Source organism: Fundulus heteroclitus, unplaced genomic scaffold (assembly GCF_011125445.2).
Source record: "Fundulus heteroclitus isolate FHET01 unplaced genomic scaffold, MU-UCD_Fhet_4.1 scaffold_47, whole genome shotgun sequence".
Lineage (NCBI taxonomy): Eukaryota > Metazoa > Chordata > Actinopteri > Cyprinodontiformes > Fundulidae > Fundulus > Fundulus heteroclitus.
The window spans coordinates 2,616,260-2,634,648 of NW_023396890.1; the positions used below are offsets into that span (position 1 = coordinate 2,616,260).

General features: G+C 44.7%; 1 protein-coding gene across 1 annotated transcript in view; it reads right to left on the bottom strand.

Moving 5' to 3' along the window:
* The window catches only part of LOC105929276 (transformation/transcription domain-associated protein), a 76,767-nt gene extending 61,186 nt beyond the window's left edge, over positions 1–15,581 (bottom strand). Inside the window, exons 1-14 of the mRNA XM_036132049.1 lie at positions 15,507–15,581; positions 14,017–14,156; positions 13,178–13,227; positions 12,927–13,037; positions 12,668–12,772; positions 12,437–12,520; positions 4,101–4,157; positions 3,873–3,998; positions 3,592–3,669; positions 3,383–3,471; positions 2,903–2,999; positions 2,649–2,787; positions 1,422–1,500; positions 998–1,232 (exon numbers count right to left, since the gene is read on the bottom strand). Coding sequence (XP_035987942.1) covers positions 998–1,232; positions 1,422–1,500; positions 2,649–2,787; positions 2,903–2,999; positions 3,383–3,471; positions 3,592–3,669; positions 3,873–3,998; positions 4,101–4,157; positions 12,437–12,520; positions 12,668–12,772; positions 12,927–13,037; positions 13,178–13,227; positions 14,017–14,116 — 1,350 coding nt within the window. The 5' untranslated portion in view covers positions 14,117–14,156; positions 15,507–15,581. The remainder of the gene's footprint in view (positions 1–997; positions 1,233–1,421; positions 1,501–2,648; positions 2,788–2,902; positions 3,000–3,382; positions 3,472–3,591; positions 3,670–3,872; positions 3,999–4,100; positions 4,158–12,436; positions 12,521–12,667; positions 12,773–12,926; positions 13,038–13,177; positions 13,228–14,016; positions 14,157–15,506) is intronic.
* Between the last annotated feature and the right edge of the window lie 2,808 nt (positions 15,582–18,389).

Consider the following 18,389-nt stretch of genomic DNA (forward strand, 5'->3'; position numbering starts at 1 on the left):
AGGATGAGAGGATGAAGAGGAGGAGGAGGAGAGAAGAGAGAGGAGGAGAGGATGAGAGAGAGGAGTAGGAGAGGATGAGAGGATGAGGAGGAGAGGATGAGAGGAGGATGAGAGGAGAAGAGGAGGAGGAGAGAGAGGAGAGAGAGGAGGAGGAGGAGAGGATGAAGAGGAGAGGATGAGGAGGAGAGGACGTGCCTCCAGCATCCTCATGAGGATGAGAGGATGAAGAGGAGGAGAGGAGGAGAGGATGAAGAGGAGAAGATGAGGAGGAGAGGAGAGGAGGAGAGGATGAAGAGGAGAGGACGTGCCTCCAGCATCCTCATGAGGAGGAGAGGATGAGGAGGAGAGGATGAAGAGGAGAGGACGTGCCTCCAGCATCCTCATGAGGAGGAGAGGATGAGGAGGAGAGGATGAGGAGGAGAGGATGAGGAGGAGAGAATGAGGAGGAGAGGATGAGGAGGAGAGGACGTGCCTCCAGCATCCTCATGAGGATGAGAGGATGAAGAGGAGAGGATGAGGAGGAGAGGATGAGGAGGAGAGGATGAGGAGGAGAGAATGAGGAGGAGAGGATGAGGAGGAGAGAATGAGGAGGAGAGAATGAGGAGGAGAGGACGTGCCTCCAGCATCCTCATGAGGAGGAGAGGATGAGGAGGAGATGAAGAGGAGGAGAGGATGAGGAGGAGAGGATGAGGAGGAGAGAATGAGGAGGAGAAGACATGCCTCCAGCATCCTCATGAGGATGAGAGGATGAGGAGGAGAGGATGAGGAGGAGAGGATGAGGATGAGAGGATGAGGAGGAGAGGATGAGAGGACGTGCCTCCAGCATCCTCATGAGGATGAGAGGATGAGGAGGAGAGGATGAAGAGGAGAGGAGAGGAGAGGATGAGGAGGAGGAGAGGACGTGCCTCCAGCATCCTCATGAGGATGAGAGGATGAGGAGGAGATGAAGAGGAGAAGATGAGGATGAAGAGGAGAGGATGAGGAGGAGAGGACGTGCCTCCAGCATCCTCATGAGGATGTCGCGGCCGTTGCCGTTCTCCTGCTCAGACTTGGAGCGGATGCAGTCGACCAGGTTGAGCAGCAGCTTGCAGGACATGGTCTGGATGTTGCTGGGCAACGACTCGTCGTCGATGTTCTTGGCGAACAGCTGGACGGCCAGAGACAGGTCGGTGAGGGGCAGGTTCTGCCGCACGTGGTGGACCAGGTCTGCCAGGGTGCTGTAGGCCAGAGGTCTGCAGACAGGAGGCGGCCATGTTAGTCAGGGCAGCCACGTTCTAAGGGAGCTCCGCTCTGTCCTCAGGGAGCCGCTAATGGACGCGCTAACGAGAGGCGCCGGGTAGGACAGCTAGCGCCCTGCTGCAGGGGGGGGGGGGGGGGGGGGGGGGGGGCACCGGCCCACAGAACTGGACTGAGTCACTTACCGGAGCGTCTCCCGGGCCGTGTAACCAGAACCGATCAGGATGGATTCGTCAAAAAGTTTGTCCATACACGGGATGAACTCTGGAGCAGGAAGAGAGACGGAAAACGTTCAGAGATTACAGCCAATTACGGATTAAATATTCAGACGTAGATTAATTAGTTAATTATTAAAACCTAAGAGAGAAAAGCATTAAAATAATTTCTTACTGCAGCAGCAAAGTCAAAGCATTTCACTTCGTTTGGAGTAATTATTATTTTACAGGATAATTTCTGTTGATCACGTCTAACTAGGAACCAGAACCTTCCTGCCGGGTCATAGACCCAGAACCCTCAGCCACTAGGCGGGACAGGAACCAGTGCAGGTTCTATTGGGCCGGGTTCTCCTCCAGGGGTTCTGAGAACCTGGTTAGAGGGAACTTCCCGCAGCAGAGACAATAGAGTATGAGTGAAGCAGCAGAACATAAAACCCTGGCAGCGGGTCAGAACCGGGTCGCCCAGCAGGATAATGACCCAGAATAGATGAAACCAGATCACCGTCTCAGAAACCAGAACCCAACAGGAACCAGTGGGTCGGGGCAGGAGGGAGGCCCCGGGACTTTGGACCGGCTACAGAGAAAGGGCCAAAGGTCTGACCCACCAGAACCTCACAGTGTTCTGGACTCATCCCCCAGCGCCGCTCGACCCGAAGTCACAGTCTTTATAAACGCCGCCACAGCACGATGTCGTCTCTGCATGCTCTCTAGCCCCGCCCCTGTTCTAGCCCCGCCCCCTCATCTAACGCTGCCTCATTATAACCACGCCCCTCCTAGCCACGCCCCTTGATCTAACCACGCCTCCTGCTAGCCCCGCCCCCTGTTCTAGCCCCACCCCCTCATCTAACGCTGCCTTAGCGGGGTTGAGTTCTGGAGCTGAGCGTTTCCTGCAGAACAAAAAGAGCCAAAATGAGCTTTTTTTCGTGTTTCCACTCCGACTAAAAGAAAACTCTGTTCTGATGGAGCAGCTTGAGGCCGGGCTGCAGCCTGACGGATCTAAAGGTGCGTTTATTGACTGGAGACGAATGGTTGTGAAGCTTTTACACAACCATTCGCGTCAAAAAGAAACCAGATCATATTCTGAGCGGTCAGAGCAGCTCTGCTCCCTTTACGCTGTGGAGTAAAAACAGAGGAACACATCTGCAGCGGCTTTCTTGTGGTAAAGGTGTGAGCGGCGTCCTGCCAGGCGACACCTACGGCTGCGCAGGTCGGTGGTGAGGATGTGTTTGGCGGCGATGAGCAGCTCCTTGCGCAGGTGAGCGGTTTCTGACGGGCAGTTGGAGAGGAGCTGCAGCATGCCCTTCACCAGCTGCTGGGAGTATTTCCCCACCAGGTCCTAGCAGGACGCAGAGAACAGCCATTAGAGCCGAACCACAGGACCGGACCCGCTCCTCACCGTGGAGGCGGTTCTGGTTCAGGCTGGAAAACCCGACCCATTCTCAGGTGGTTACCTGGTAGATCCTGATGATGTAGGCCAGGAAGGACAGCGTCTTGATCTGGGCAGCTATGAAGTCTGCATACAGCTCCTTGTTGAACAGTTTGTGATGCCTGCAGAGAAAAAGCAGGAACCAAAGTTCAAACCTTCAGAACCCGGCCAGACCCGGCGGCGCTGATTCTGCCGTTTACCTGCGGGAGCGACACCCAGCAGCTAAACGAGAGGATCACACCTGCCTGCAGGACCATCAGCCTCTACTCTGCTCCCACACACAGGATCTGACACCAGAACACCCCCACAAGGTTCTAAAGACCCTGAAACCTTTCCTGACACTGAGGTTCTGACCCGACCCAGTGTAGTCAGAGTACAACTGGCTGCACCTCCTGCTGAGCCCACTTCTACCACCTCATCTTTCCCCAGTGGGTTTTAAGGAGGAGCAGATCTGGAGCCAGAGAGCCTGGTGCTGTTTGGGTCCAACGGGTCGGCGCCGTCTCACCTGGCCTGAGCGGACACCTGCAGCATGATGGTGTTCATGATGAGCGGCACGAACTCAGACACCACGTTGTGGATGTTCAGCTTGTAGAGCTGAGAGGACGAAGAAAACAGGTCAGGTTTATTTAAAGCCACAACATTCAGTACTCCCAGTCAGAACCGGGCTTCCCTGTAAGCAGACGGGTCCGAAGAGGCCAGGACCGTTTCACTCACTTGATACATCAGCACCACTATTATGGGCAGTTCTGCCAGAACCTTGAGAGACAACGAGCCCCGAGGGATGATGGTGTGCTGGAGGCAGAAACAGAGAGAAAACAGGCTGAGGAGAGCAGAACCGGACCAGAACCTGGACCAGAACCTGGACCCAGCAGACATTCAGCAACCAGCCCTGTTTTACCAGCCGGGTTAGAACTGCAGCAGCGCGCTGCCGCCCCCCGGTGGCCGCTCCCGGTAGAGCAGCAGCGTTTCCCGGCTCTGCAGCATCAGCGGCTTACCGTTCGTGTTTCGCTGTCTTCCCTCTCCGGCGCCGTCTTCACCAACACGGACGTGATCATCCCCACCATCTCCGGCGACGGCACGGTGTTCTCAGCGATCACCTGTGGGTTCTCAAAGTACCTGGCCTGAGGCGGAGAAGACCGTTACTGTTTGTTAAAGGCAGCAGAGAGGAGATAACAGCCGAACAAAAACTTTCACATTGCTTAAAAGCTCGAGGTCTGACTCACAATAACTTTTGGAAGATCTTTATAAATCTGCTTCACAAAGTCCAGGAAGTGATGGATCTGAGGAGAAATGATGAGTTAAAGTGTTAAAGCTGTTATTTTGTTAGAAGCCTTATTTCTATGCACCACTGTCCTCAGTCTGCAGCAGTTTAAGGTTAAAGCTTTTGCTCCAATCATCGTCTGCTGGTTCCTTGAACTCGGTTCTCTAAACAGAAACTCTCCCTTTGCTACGACCCGGATCACAAATGGATCCGCCACCTTTAATCCACATTACAGGGCTGAGTATACACCGTAAAATTAAATCTCAGATTTTATTCTACCAAATCTGATTAACACATTTTTTTCCTACTTTTCGTTTCACAAAAAGAAATTAAAGAAATTTTAAAAACATTCTTCTATGTCAAGCGTTTAATCTGGGAGTCGACCTGAATTCAAAGTGCAACTAAATCCAAGATGTGAAGCATGCTGGTAAAACAAGATGGCCGCCCTGCCTTTGTAACACAATGAAACTATAACTAAATGTTTGCTGCTGGGGGATGTTGTGAAAATTTTATTGATGTATGTAACTCTGATCATATCTTGTCTGGATGCACCTGCATATTTCCCGTGTGAAAGAAGCTCTAATGCTCACAGATTCACTATTGTGTTTCCACATCCAAGGACACAGAGAGGAGTTGAGTTAGATAGGAACTGGATCGTACCAGTGGCTGCACTCCTCTGACGATAACTCCCACTTTCTTTGTTAACCCAGAATGTATAAAAGTTAGTGTGTTCTTTTTCTCATTGCTCTGTTTCCTGACTGCGTTGGGGGACAGAGACATTCAAACGCTCATGCCTTTGAATTAAAATAACTTAAAACAAACGATGCATCATTTGTTTTCATGAGTGGTGTGCTCACTTAATTGATAATTATTAATATCCATAACAATTTGGCGTTGTCGGCAGGATCCGACATGCCAGGAGGACTGCATGGTGAGGGATAAGGATGCTTGGCCAGCCTGAAGACCTATCTTCAGTCCACCTACATTAAAAAAAAAAGGGGAGTCCTGGAACCTGCCTGCAGCTCCTGGCTGATCGGATCCGAATCAAAGAAAATTCTGTTATGATTTCTGAGTGAGACACTACTCTAAACCATTTTATTGTACATTAACCATCATCTCCTAATACTTGTTTAATTAATTTTGCAGAGTTGGTGGAGTGGGAACATCAGCGCGAGGGCCTGACCCTGTCTGGAGAACAGGGCTGGTCTATTGGCAACAATAGGACCCGGTCTATTGGTAACAATAGGACCAAGCAAGACAAAGGGTTTTGCGGGTGGTCTTAGCATTTCTACACCTCATAAAGGAGAAAGCCAGGACGGGCAGACGTGCCGCCTGTGGTAAAAAATGGGTTCCGGAACCTCAAAGGCCTCGGGGGTGTCTCCCCCTCCTCCAGACTCTCCAATACATAAAATTATGGGGGGAAAAGTGGAGATGATTGTGTTGAATGTGCTTTCATTTGGTAAGATAAGTTATAATAAGTTATTATAAGTTTATAAGTATAATAGGTTTATAAGTCAGTTTATAAGTTATAAATCAGTCAAATAAGGTTAAACAGTTGATGGAGAGAGACTAGGTAAAAAGTAAAAATAATATATATCTATATATATATATATATATATATATATAAAAAAACAGGGATTTAGATCTGCGGGAAAAATGAATAAAGTGCTGCAATGAATGCTAAAACTAAATTCTGAACTGAAACAGAGGGCAGGGGAAAATATTTTTCTGGTGACATGGTAACAGACATGACAATACTGGTTGTGCTGCTGATGACCCCTTGTTTAAAATTACATATAGACATGTGGTGCTTCACCCTCCTTTCCATATGCTCCATTGCAGATGGAGCTGCAGGCCCTCCAGGTGGCTGACCCGGATCTGGACTCCTGTCCCCCTCCGAGAAGACATCAACCTGTTCAACAGTATGCGGACCGAGGCAAGGCTGGGGAGCGAGGCGAGCTCAGCAAGCAGGGCGGCTCTGACGGCGCAGCGGGTGAAAACTACGGGAGGATCCCTCCCTCATCAGACCCAGTCACTCCCAAGGCAGAGCAGACACAAGAGTCATCTCAAAGCCAGAACTGGACTTTATTCGCACCTCTCTGTTTTTCACATGCCAGAGAAATGGGAAACAGCGAGTAAACCAAGGACAGATTCATCAATTCCCTATGCTGGAGGTGACAGGAGCGAATGAACCCCATGTTTAGACCAAGGACTGCAGCTGAACATCCAGGCCAGCGCTGCCCTCCTCTCTAATCCCAGAGAGGAAGGAGAAAGGTGGCTGCAGAAAGTGAACTTTGTCTGGAGACTGGAGTCAAGTTTTGCATCTGGCTGATTCAAAGAAACGTGCTCTGCTCAGCAGTAATGTCATCAGTGGAAAAAGAAAAAGAAGAGACACTGATCTGCACAAGGTTGCCCTAATCCTGTTTTCTGATGGATCTCAATGAGGAAGATCTAACCATCGTGGATGTGGCCATGCACACAAGGGCAGAGGCTGTAGTTGTGGACAGTGGTCTCGTTCTGATGCATGTCGCAACTGTGGACAATTGGGACATTGGAAGAACGACTGCCCGCAGGGACCGCAGCAGCCTGGTGCCGGTAACTGACAGGTGGGGGATCGGACCCTGGATCCGGAGGCCAACCTCGTTGAGAAGGGACCTGCCAAGGGGCGTGAGGCTTCACACACACACACACACCGCTACACCTGTGTTTGAATGCTGAAATGGTACCTGCTTCTACTGATCCACATAGTTTGCTCACAGAGGCCATCACACACTTAGAATGTGCCACAGCGGTTACAACAGGCACGCATCTCCACACAGAGACCCCTGCCTTTTTTAAAAAAAAATGCCTTTAAAAATGTTTTCTATACTGGTAATAGGTGAAGAAATTTATTTTGTTGTTGACTCGGGTGCAACTCACTCTTATCTGCTAAATGTATCAAGTAACAGCCAAAGTTCAGTGGCTGTTATGTTTATTCTGTCTCAGCTTCAGTTAGGAAAAGTTTTTCTGTTTCTTTTAAAGTGTTTCACTCTGCAGGGAGTGAAGCTGAAGCAAATTTTTTTCTTTTTTTTTGGTGTCTCGTCTGTGTCCTTTAAATCTTATGGATAGAGCTTTGATGTGTAGTTTGGACATTATCATTTTAACCTCTGACGGACTGACGGTTCACACTCAGGACTCTGACTTTACTGCAGTACTTTGGGCCCTAGATAAATCTTTGTATGCATACGAATGGAAGCTTCCAGCTGCTCCTGTGCCTTAACATTTTGTCTCAGCAGTAAATGCTGTGACACCTGACAATGACATAATGATTCAGATGACTTACATAGTACTTCCCTTGTGTCTGATGGACTTGACTTTGACTTGTGGAAACTTTCTCATTTAATACATTGATGATTTGTTAATCTGTACCGAATCAGCTAATCAATGCAGGACAGACATGTTGAAATAGCTTTAACATCTCTTTAAAAAAGGCCATAAAGTCTCAAAATCTAAATGCAGTTTGTGCAGGAGGAAGTCACATTTTTGGGCCATGTTCTTTAACATAAAAGCAAAAAGTAGTCACCTCAGCGGATCAAAGTGGCTCTAAAAATCCTAAAACAAATCACAAAGAAACAAATTATTTCATTTCTGGGTATGACAGGTTACTGCAGAGCTCACATTTCAAACTACTCCAAGCTTGAATCTCCGTTGGCTGCTTTAATACACGGACGGGGACTAGCAGCTGCTGGTAAAATCATATGGACGTCTGAGGCAGAACTGGCTTTCTCTGCTCTGAAAGCAATCTTGTCCTCTGCACCGGTGCTGGCTTTGCCAAACTCTGACAAACCATTTATTTAAATGATGGATAAAAAATCTGGTTTCATGTCATCTGTTTTGTTGCAATCTCATGGTGACAAATTGCGAGCTGTGGCCTATTATTCCAGTAAACTTCACACTGTTGCAGCTGGTTTACCTGGTTGTTTGCGCGCTATTGCTGCAGCTGAGAAAGTAGTGTTAGCGTCACGTGACATTGTTGGCTACAACTCTCTGACAGTTTTTGTTCCACATTCTGTTTCTATCATCCTCCTGGAACAAAAGACTTCTTATTTATCAGCAGCAAGGTGGCTTAAACTTTCCTTAATTTTATTGGACATGCCTAACATCACTGTAAAACGATGCAGTATTTTAAACACAGCCACACTTCTGCCTACAGAGGAGGATGAGTAAAGTCATGACTGCGCAGCTGTCTTAAATGTTGTTTGTACCCCTCGTCCTGACTTACAAGACATCCCTTTGTCTAACACCGACCTCGTATTGTATGTTGACGGCTCCTCCTCCCGTTCTGCTCCAGGTTTAAACTGAGATGGGTTTGCTGTGTGTTCTGACTCAGGTGTTTTACGCTCAGGTCCTTTACAGCACTCCTATTCTGCTCAAACAGCTCAACTCATCGCTTTAACTGAGGCTTGTAAGTTGGTGGAAGAAAAAAAAACTGTGGTATGGACACATGAATTGGATCACGCGTCCAGAGAGGCGATGCTGGATATGGTTAAAAAATATTGGTACACAAATGGGTTTTCAGTGGTAGCTGAAAAATTACTGCAAAAAGTATTTGATCTGTGCTTCTTACAACCCGTCTAGGGTTCCTGCACAGCCACAAACTGCACATACGCCTCTACAATTTCCATTCCCACATCTGATAATGGATTTGATTAAGCTGACACCTGTTGAATGAAATAAATATTGTCTACTGGTCGTGGACATGTTTTCCATGTATGTTGAAGCTTTTGCAATGAAACACGCAGACAGCAGTGCCGTCGCTAAAGCCTTATTAATGGAGATCTTTTCCATGCTGGGGGGTCCAGGAGTTAATTTCCAGTGATAATGGGACATATTTAGTAACCAAATCTCTGCAGGAAATCAGCAAACTTCTGAGTCTCTAATTAATAATAATAATAATAATTGAACATTATTGATCTCACAGTGGATAAATTCACTTCTGCATCTTAACCCATCCCCTTGGGGAGCGGTGGGCTGCCTACTGTGCGGTGCCTTGGGGAGCAATGCATGGGGTTAGGGGTCTTGCTCAGGGACCCAGAGTGCAGGCTGTGGGTATCGAACCGGGTACTTGCATCCTTCTCTGGGTGCAGATGCACTGCCCTAACCACTAGGCCACCACTCCACCTTAATTAAAAACATATTGTGCTTATCATCCAAATCAGGAGTAGCTGTAGAAAAGGAAAAGTTCACCAAAAAAAAAAAAAAAAAAAAAAGCAACCTCTGGTTCTCTTGTACATGCAGATGAGAAATAGATCCAGAGCTAATCTAAGTCCTTTGAAATTCTTTTTGCGAGCACAGGGGAGGAGGACCCAATACTAACTTATCCACAATAATAACTGCTCATTTTAAATATTCAATGTTAGAATATTGTAAGGTTCTGTCACGTTTTTTTTTCTCTTTCCCATCAGGCCGTGAGAGCTGCATTAACCCCAGTGGCTGATAAAATCCTGCACCAATTCCAGCCAGGACAGTGGGTGCTGATCCGAGACACCAGAAGGAACCACTGGAGAGACAAGCGTTGGACTGGTCCGTTCCAGATCCTGCTGGTGACCCACAATGCCATGAAGGTCCAACGAAGGAACACCTGGATCCATGCCACACAGTGCAAAGCGTTCAAGGGAACACCACCTGAGCAGCATCCAGATCCGAACCCTCTGCCTACAAAGGGTTCCAACGACCGCCCACCTGTACCAGGCCGGTAACAGGGCAGCGTGAAGCGCAGAGCCACTCTGGAGAGGCAGCAGGATTTTTATTTAGTTTTTCGTTTCTGTTTTAAAAAAAAAAAAAAAAAAAAAGTACTGAGTACCAGAAGAAAGGACAATCCACTCCACAGCCAAGATCAACATGCAGCGGTACGGAAGACTGAAGTTTTTAGAACTGGTGATTGGCGTCACACTCATTTTTATCACTCCTGTGCTCACTGAAGAAAAGGTACAACACGAACAATTTGTGACTAAACTAAGTAATCACACCAATCATACCCATCGGCTGACTCAAAGAGAGACCCATCACTTCAGTGACTTTCATGATCATGCTCATAACATCTAGTGACAACTTATACATCAGACTGCACGGAAAACGAGAAATGACAGTTGTTATGCTTATCTTTGATTCTACATGCTCTTGACAACCAACCATTGTTGTTACCTGTTTCTGTTGACACTGCCTATATTCTAGCAACCTTTTTCCCTAGTCATCAATCTAACAGGTTGGTGGAGACCATTTTTAGTGGGTAAAAAAATTACACCATAAGACCGAAAGGATACATAAGTTTTCTGATGTGACTAATTTAACTTGTGCCATAACAGAAACTCTTTACAGGTTTCGAGGTAGTAGACATCTGTTTAGTGCAGCAAGAATCCGCACCTGATTTTCAGGGAAGGACAGTAGATTGTAAAGTAATCATACCTGCTTCATGTGCAATGACCCATAGAAGTCACTCCTCCAAGTCATGTGTGGTAAGATCTGACCCTTATACAATTCCAGGATCTTCATTTCCAGCACGCTATGTTTTAACCCTTAATCTTACAGCTTTGCCAGATGGAAGTAAACTGCATGGTACAGGTAACTTAAAATTTTCCCAGCAGAGATGTATTTTCATGTCTTAAGAACATGGTTTGGATGTGTGGAATTAGATCATATTTGTATCTGCCTGCTGATTGGTCTGGAGTGTACTTTTTAGCTCATTTACTACCTGCCATTACTATGTATGATTCAATTTACCCGTTACTGGAACAGAAGGCAAGGCTTAAACAGCAAAAGGGATCTTGGGTATTTTATTTTCTCATTATGATGTTGCTAATGCAGCACATAGAATCAATGACTTGTCTGTTGAGTTAGAAAATCTCACTGCTTTAACTGAAAAAGGTTTCTACTCTATGACAAAGGAACAACAGGCTATCAGAACAATGACCTTGCAAAACAGACTGGCTCTAGATTACCTACTAGCTGAGAAAGGTGGTGTTTGTCACATAATTGGGGAACAATGCTGCATTTTTATTCCTGATGTGTCTAACAACATGACCAATATCCATGATAAATTACAACAGTTGCTGACAATCCAGCAGGAAGAAAATACTGGTTCATCCTGGGATCCTGTGTCTTGTCTCATTTCTGGTGGTTGGACCTCCTGGTTAATAAAGATTGGAGGAATTCTATCTATTTTCTTTTTGATTTGAATTTTCTTTCATGTTGTATTATTCCAATTGTTAAGAGAACGGTAATGAAAATGACTTATGCCACTATGCTGAAGATCAATAATGATGCAGACATGCTTTCTGTTTATACTGACCATAATTTGGAGAAGTATGATGTTTCTGAATTAAAAGATGATGACAGTACTGATGAAGATGGATTTTACATTACTTAAAATGCTATAATGATGTAATAACTCTAAGCCAGATGGGGAGTTGATACTGATGTTCAGCATTCTAGTATTTTAAAATTCAGTAAGATGTATGTTTTAACATTTTCTTTCTAACTATTTTTTTATTATTTTATTTTCTTTATCTTTCACTTTGCTTATGTTTTTTTTTTTTTACACAATTTCCTTTTTTTTTTACTATTACAGGCTCACAGTGTTTGAAAATTTTCTTTATTATGTGATGATTTCAGCATCAGAAGAGAGGATTGTTGTGAAAATTTTATTGATGTATGTAACTCTGATCATATCTTGTCTGGATGCACCTGCATATTTCCCGTGTGAAAGAAGCTCTAATGCTCACAGATTCACTATTGTGTTTCCACATCCAAGGACACAGAGAGGAGTTGAGTTAGATAGGAACTGGATCGTACCAGTGGCTGCACTCCTCTGACGATAACTCCCACTTTCTTTGTTAACCCAGAATGTATAAAAGTTAGTGTGTTCTTTTTCTCATTGCTCTGTTTCCTGACTGCGTTGGGGGACAGAGACATTCAAACGCTCATGCCTTTGAATTAAAATAACTTAAAAACAAACGATGCATCATTTGTTTTCATGAGTGGTGTGCTCACTTAATTGATAATTATTAATATCCATAACAGGGATTAACACAATGAGCTGAGAACAGGCTTCACTTCACTGGTGGAACTTCAAACTAACTTAAAAAAATAAAGTGTCTCATATAAATAAAGTTTCCTCTTTACCATATTTAACTATATTTTCCTCAACACAGATTTAGCTGTTCTCCTCAAGGAAACCCAGTGAGTTCATCAGCAAAATAAAATCCTGACCTTCCAGAATTAAATCTTAAAAAATGATGAGGCAGAAACAGAGACGCTCACCTCCTGAGAGATGGGGGGCCGGAACTGCTTGTGCAGCTCGATGATGATCCGGAGGCAGATCAGAACATTTTCTTCACTTTCGATCTAAGAAAGAATCACAGAGAAGCGTGAAGGAGCGGCTTTGATTCAGAGGTAAACAGTGAAGCATTAACACTAAACTAAACCATGAGCACACAGAGTTCACATGGAGAGGGGGAGAGACCAGAACCAGAACCAGAACCGGACTCCTACCTCCAGGAAGCGGAACATCACAGATAAAATGTTCTTGGTGTGCGGACGAAGATGCTCGTTAGTTGGGATCCGGTGGATTATTTCCAGCACCAACTTTCTCAGTTGCTGAGGAAAACAACAAAAGTTACCGCTGCTGCATCTGGACGGCCATTTTTATCAGTTATGCTAAATAAACGACTTATTTTGCTGCACGGCGTTCTGACTCGGTACAGCCGGGTTCAAAGAACTCCCACTGTGGACAGAGGCTCCAGCCACACACCTGAGTGGGTTTCTCCTGCAGAAACTGAACCTCTCCGTCCTGCAGAAACGTCAGGAAGCGAGGGATGATGTGTTCCAGGAAGGTGGAGTACTGTGGTGAAGACGTCACGTTCTGAAACACACCAGGTTTAAAACTCACACGTCAGCACAATCCTCTGCTTTCACATCAAAACCAGATTTCATACGAGCATCAACTGGAATTCGTCCGTCTGCAGAAAGCAGGAAGAGACTCGAGTTCATCGGCCGACTCACCTCGAAGTTCTCGCTGACCTCCTGCATCATCTTCAGCTTGGTTTCATCGGCTGGAAGGTGAAGGACAGACAGGAGCGTTAGTCACAGCGGCTAAAGATGCAGGCGGAGCTTCAGAGTCTCCATGCGCTCAGCAGAGGCTCTCAGATCTTATCAGTTTTACTTTCAGCGTCCAGGTTGTTCAAAGGTACACAAAGAAACTCACTCAGACACTCTCACACCACACAAGCACTCGCCCAGACACCCGTACCTCTGCCTGGACTAAAGCTTATCGCTCTCATCACGTCGCCCCGCTGAACACATGGAGTAAAACCGAGGAACAAACCAAGCATCACCTAAAAGTGTTTATTTAATTATTGCACAAACATCTTTGAGCAGATGTTCCTATTTACTGACATTTTACTCATAGGACCTACAGTCCTGCTTCTGATACCGTGAACTCTGCAGACACCAATAAACAGGACGGAGCAAACTGGTGTTTGACCAAAGCATCATATTAATATAATAAATGTAATAATAGAAATGTGCAGCATTACATCTCAGCTGTTCATTCTGTGCTGCAGCGTCTGGCTTTAACTAAAGCTGCTCATCTTTCTGCATTTTAAAGCATTTATCACAGCTTGATTTCATGCTAAATGCAAATGTTTTTTAAAATTATGATTTTTTTTTTTTATATTTCAAACTAAACCGGTGAAATAACAGAACTTCAGGAAGCCTTTGTGTCATTTAAAGCTTCCAGGTTCCCTTTAGATCTGTTATTCATTTTAAAGTTTAGCAGCAGGAGGATTTAGTGAGACTTTCCTCCATCGGACCGTCGGTACCGATCCAGGGCAGGAACTTACGCGTGTTGGTGTCTGTGAGCGCGGCCACAAACTGCAGGTACTTCTTCATGAGGGTGGTCTGGTCCACCACAGTGGGACTGGGCGCGGGTACGAACGCCATGGTGAGGGCAGAGCCAGACGGAGCAGCAGTCTGCACCGATCTGTGAGAGCAAAGCACGCAGAAAAGAAAACGCATCAAAGTCAATGAAAAGTGTCCGACTGTCGCGTCTTTAACTCAGCAGAAACCTGAATCCCCCATCCGTTCAGTAGTCACTGTGCTGTGCAGCGCAATATCACAACGCTGGGACTAATTGTTTAGATGTTTTATATTCTGAATCTTCATAATAAAGGCGTCGGCTGAAAACATCCACAGTTCAGACGACACAAACCAGACAGCAGCAAAGAAAATCTGCTATTACTGCAGCTCACACAGTTTTTACCAATAACATCCAAACTGGGTAATTCAGTCTGTATGCTACGATAATTACTAATATAAAGATACTTTTTTAACACCGGGTTTTCTCATGCATCAAACAAGATCAAAAAGTTTAGAACTTTTTCCACTAAATGAGATCGACAAACTAAAGCAATGAGAAATGTTTTCTGGAGAAAAGAATAAAAACCCTAAATCCCTGGTGGCAGACCTAACTGATGTTAAAACAGAGTCCGGTCCAACCTGCCACAGTCAGCCAGGAGAAGAAAGATGACATTTTAACAGGGATGTTTTGGTGTGAAGCACAGTTTGCTTCTCTTTGCCATTTTGTGTGGGAACAGCTGCAGATATGTTCAGTAACTGTGTCTTTAGGAGAGACTCCAGTTTAAATCAGCCTGAGGAGCAACACTACATTACCCCCGGCAGGTAAGCAGTCTAACAGAAAGGCCATGTGCTAGTTTAAAACTGGCATAAAATCAGCCAAAGGCCATGGAAACATTAAAGATTAAATTAAACTAAAGGAGGACTGGTCATCAAGATCTGATAGAGAATAGTTTAAGACTTTTTACCAACCCTGCCTGGGATGAAAAAAAAGCCCTGATGTTTTCTATTAAACGCAGAGACGCCAAATAAAGAACATTTAACTCGCAGCAGGAAAACAACATGCCGTTTATGGGCGCCTACTGATGACGTTATCATTCGCGCCGCCGACCACCAGTGCTTTTAACTCCTGTAGAAATTAAAGCACAGCCACAATATGAACGCATAATAAAAACCATCCCAGGTCGAGTTGTCTAAAGAGTTTATCCGTCAATTCAAGCGAGGAAAGTTTGGCTCACCGTGCGTGGAGAGAAGCAGGCTAACTGTTAGCACAGCAGCTAGCTCTCCGTGCAGAAACAACGCGCTCGCGCATTACCTAACATCAAACGGCACTTCAAAGTACATGGGCGCGAGACGCATCAAACAAAACTATCCGCGATAAGCACAAATAACACCGTTTAAACGGACTCACGTCAAAGAAGCTGAGTTATGGGGCTAATATGTGGTCAAAGTTTAAATGACAAAGCGGAGCGCTTACCCGACACCGCCGACAGGAAGCAGTCAGTTCTCCGCCGCCTTCGCGCTCCTGTTTGCCACCAGGCGGACATGGGAGATATCCCTCCGCGCCTTCGTTCTTACACCCTAAATATTAAGCTACATATATGAAGCAAACGTTTTTATTTGTCGGTGATATATGTATAAAGACGAAATGGTTAACTTTTGACTGTGTGAAACACGTTTAACCTGTCTAAAATGTTTAAACTAGTACCAGCGGAAGGATAAAAACTGAAAACATGCGATGTAAGACCATCGTTTTCGATGGTCTTCCTGCCGCTTGATAAATCAGCGTCAATAAAAGTAAACGACACATATTTTTAATATTTTTTAAATCAAAATGCAAGTTTAATTTACATAACTGAACAATCAATTTTGATGCATCATACTGAGTAATACATCGGAAAAATAAACTTTGCTTGCCATTCAAACTCTATGTGCAGTTTTTGTGCGGTCAACAAATTTAAAAAGAGCAAAATAAAATAAAACAACTAGTCCCACATATATTACCCACATGCAGTTATGGTATGGTAAGTTATATCATCTATAGGCTCATAATACAGCAGAGGACTGTGGGCTGTTTAACCAGCAGATGGCAGGCCTCTATTGTTCTTTCTTTCTTTCTTTCTTTCTTTCTTTCTTTCTTTCTTTCTTTCTTTCTTTCTTTCTTTCTTTCTTTCTTTCTTTCTTTCTTTCTTTCTTTCTTTTAAGTTTCTATTGAATTTTGGTTGCTGTGAAGGATGATTGGATGAAATGCATCAGTTTCCTTGATTAAAACCTGCCAAAAATGATCTGCTAGCATCAGTTTGGTGATGTTATTTTTAGCTGTGAGCTAAAATGACTCTGTCATTCTGACTGAAAGAGGAGATGAATGGCTGTTTTAAAGGCAGTGGAGTTTGAATCATACATTAGTTGATAATCATGGATGGTTACCACCAAGGAAACATGTGGCATCATCATCGCTTTGTGTCAGTGGCAATGTTCCTCCTGCCTGCAGGACTGCACCCAAATCAGAAAGGAATCAGGTCAACAAAATGCAAAATGCAATCAAACATCCTCCAAGACCCAGTTTCTCCAACACAAACTGTTGGTTCTGAGCACAAAGAAGCAGCTTGCCCCATGGAAAGGTAATAAACAGGTGAATAAGCAATCAAAACCTTATTCACATTTTAGTTTCATGATGAGAGACTCCCCAGATCTTCGTCTTTACAAACTAATAATTTAGTTAATTACTAAACTATTGACATTTTGCACAAACTTTAGATATCTTAGAAAACATTTCTGATTTAACTCTAAAATATGATCAAAAAAGCTGACAAACCTAACAACACAGTTCTTGAAAGAAACTTTCTGTCAGTCTCAAAACTTTAGGTAACACTGCAGAAGGGAAAACAAACAAGTCCGGCCATTTTGGTGGGCAACAGTTACAACCAGATATTTACATACACACTATAAAAGACACACAAAAAAACCTTTCTGACATTAAATCAGACATTTCCTGTTGTAGCTCAGATTACCTAAATTATAATTATTATACTGACAGCTAGGAAATTAGAATTTCCTAGCTGCCAGAATAATGAGAAAGAACTACAAGAGTCTTTATTGTCACTAAGTGTTACTAAAGTGAATTTTTTGATGCTCACATGTTGGTGAAGATTCTCAGTCATCCAGGTCAGAATCAATCCAAAAACGGTTAAAAAAATAAAACAACTGGACTTCTATTCTAAACCTGAAGACGTTTAGCTTCAGAAGCACGCAGATTACACAGAACACACAGACACAACAAGACATATTTCCACTTTTCTAAATGAATTCAGTTGATTCCGCTGACCAACACGCTTCCTGAGAAGCTTAAAGCGTTCAACTAGTCTTTAGGGTCTGATAAAGCTTGTATCTGATTCTAAAACGTCAGATAGCAGTCCTTTAACAAACGTGTACTGTGCTGTTCCATGAATTAAGTCCAGACCGTTCCTGTTTCCTGAGGAAGAAGAGGCGTTGTTGGGCCTTGTTCGCCAGGCGGGAGGTGTTCACAGTCAGAGGTGGACTGGGACAATAATTCAGGCCCGGCCACCACCAGCAGAACCTCAGAACCTGCAGGTGTTTTGTGCTCCTAAAACATACCTGAAGGCTCCAGCTCTGGCTCCTTATTGCTGCTGTTCACCACCTCCATGTCTGCAGGAGCTCCAGCCGCACCACTGCTGCACTCAACTGGCACCGCTTTGTTGTAAAAAAACGTAATACTATACCACTTCATTTTTTTATTTACTAATTTACTATTTAATGCACTGGTTATATTCACATAATAACAAATATTTCCTTAAACTCAGTGGGATTTTACTAAGTAAAGCAAAGTAAAAGCCTTGGTTCCTCCCAGTGAGACTAACCTCTGCATTAAACTACTTGCAGGATGGGCTGCTGGCCTTTTCACTCTTCACCTCTAGTCTTTATATCTGATTATGAAAAAAACTTCAGTTTAGTGAACTTTGCTGCATCAGAGGCCAGTGCTTGGTTCTTCTTCAGCTCCCTTTCTTTCTTTTTTACTTCCTTGCTGACTTCTACATGCTCTATAAGGGGTCCAGTGCACACCTTGGTGTGTACCTTCCTGCACTGCATTTGATAAATTTTACAAAGTGCAAACGGAGAGGAGACTCTGATTTCTTTGCTCCGTCTGCGGGGGGTATGAAGCTTCATATGATGAGCCATGATGAGGCAGCAGCAGCTGTCTGTGAGGCTGACTACAGAAGTGGAAAGTGAATCACGGCTCCCTCAAGTCGCCAATAACACAGAAAAAGACCAGAAGTTGTTTTTAAAATGAATAAATCGATGGAGCTGGGGTCTGAAACGTAGCGCTGCTGTGACAGAGAGC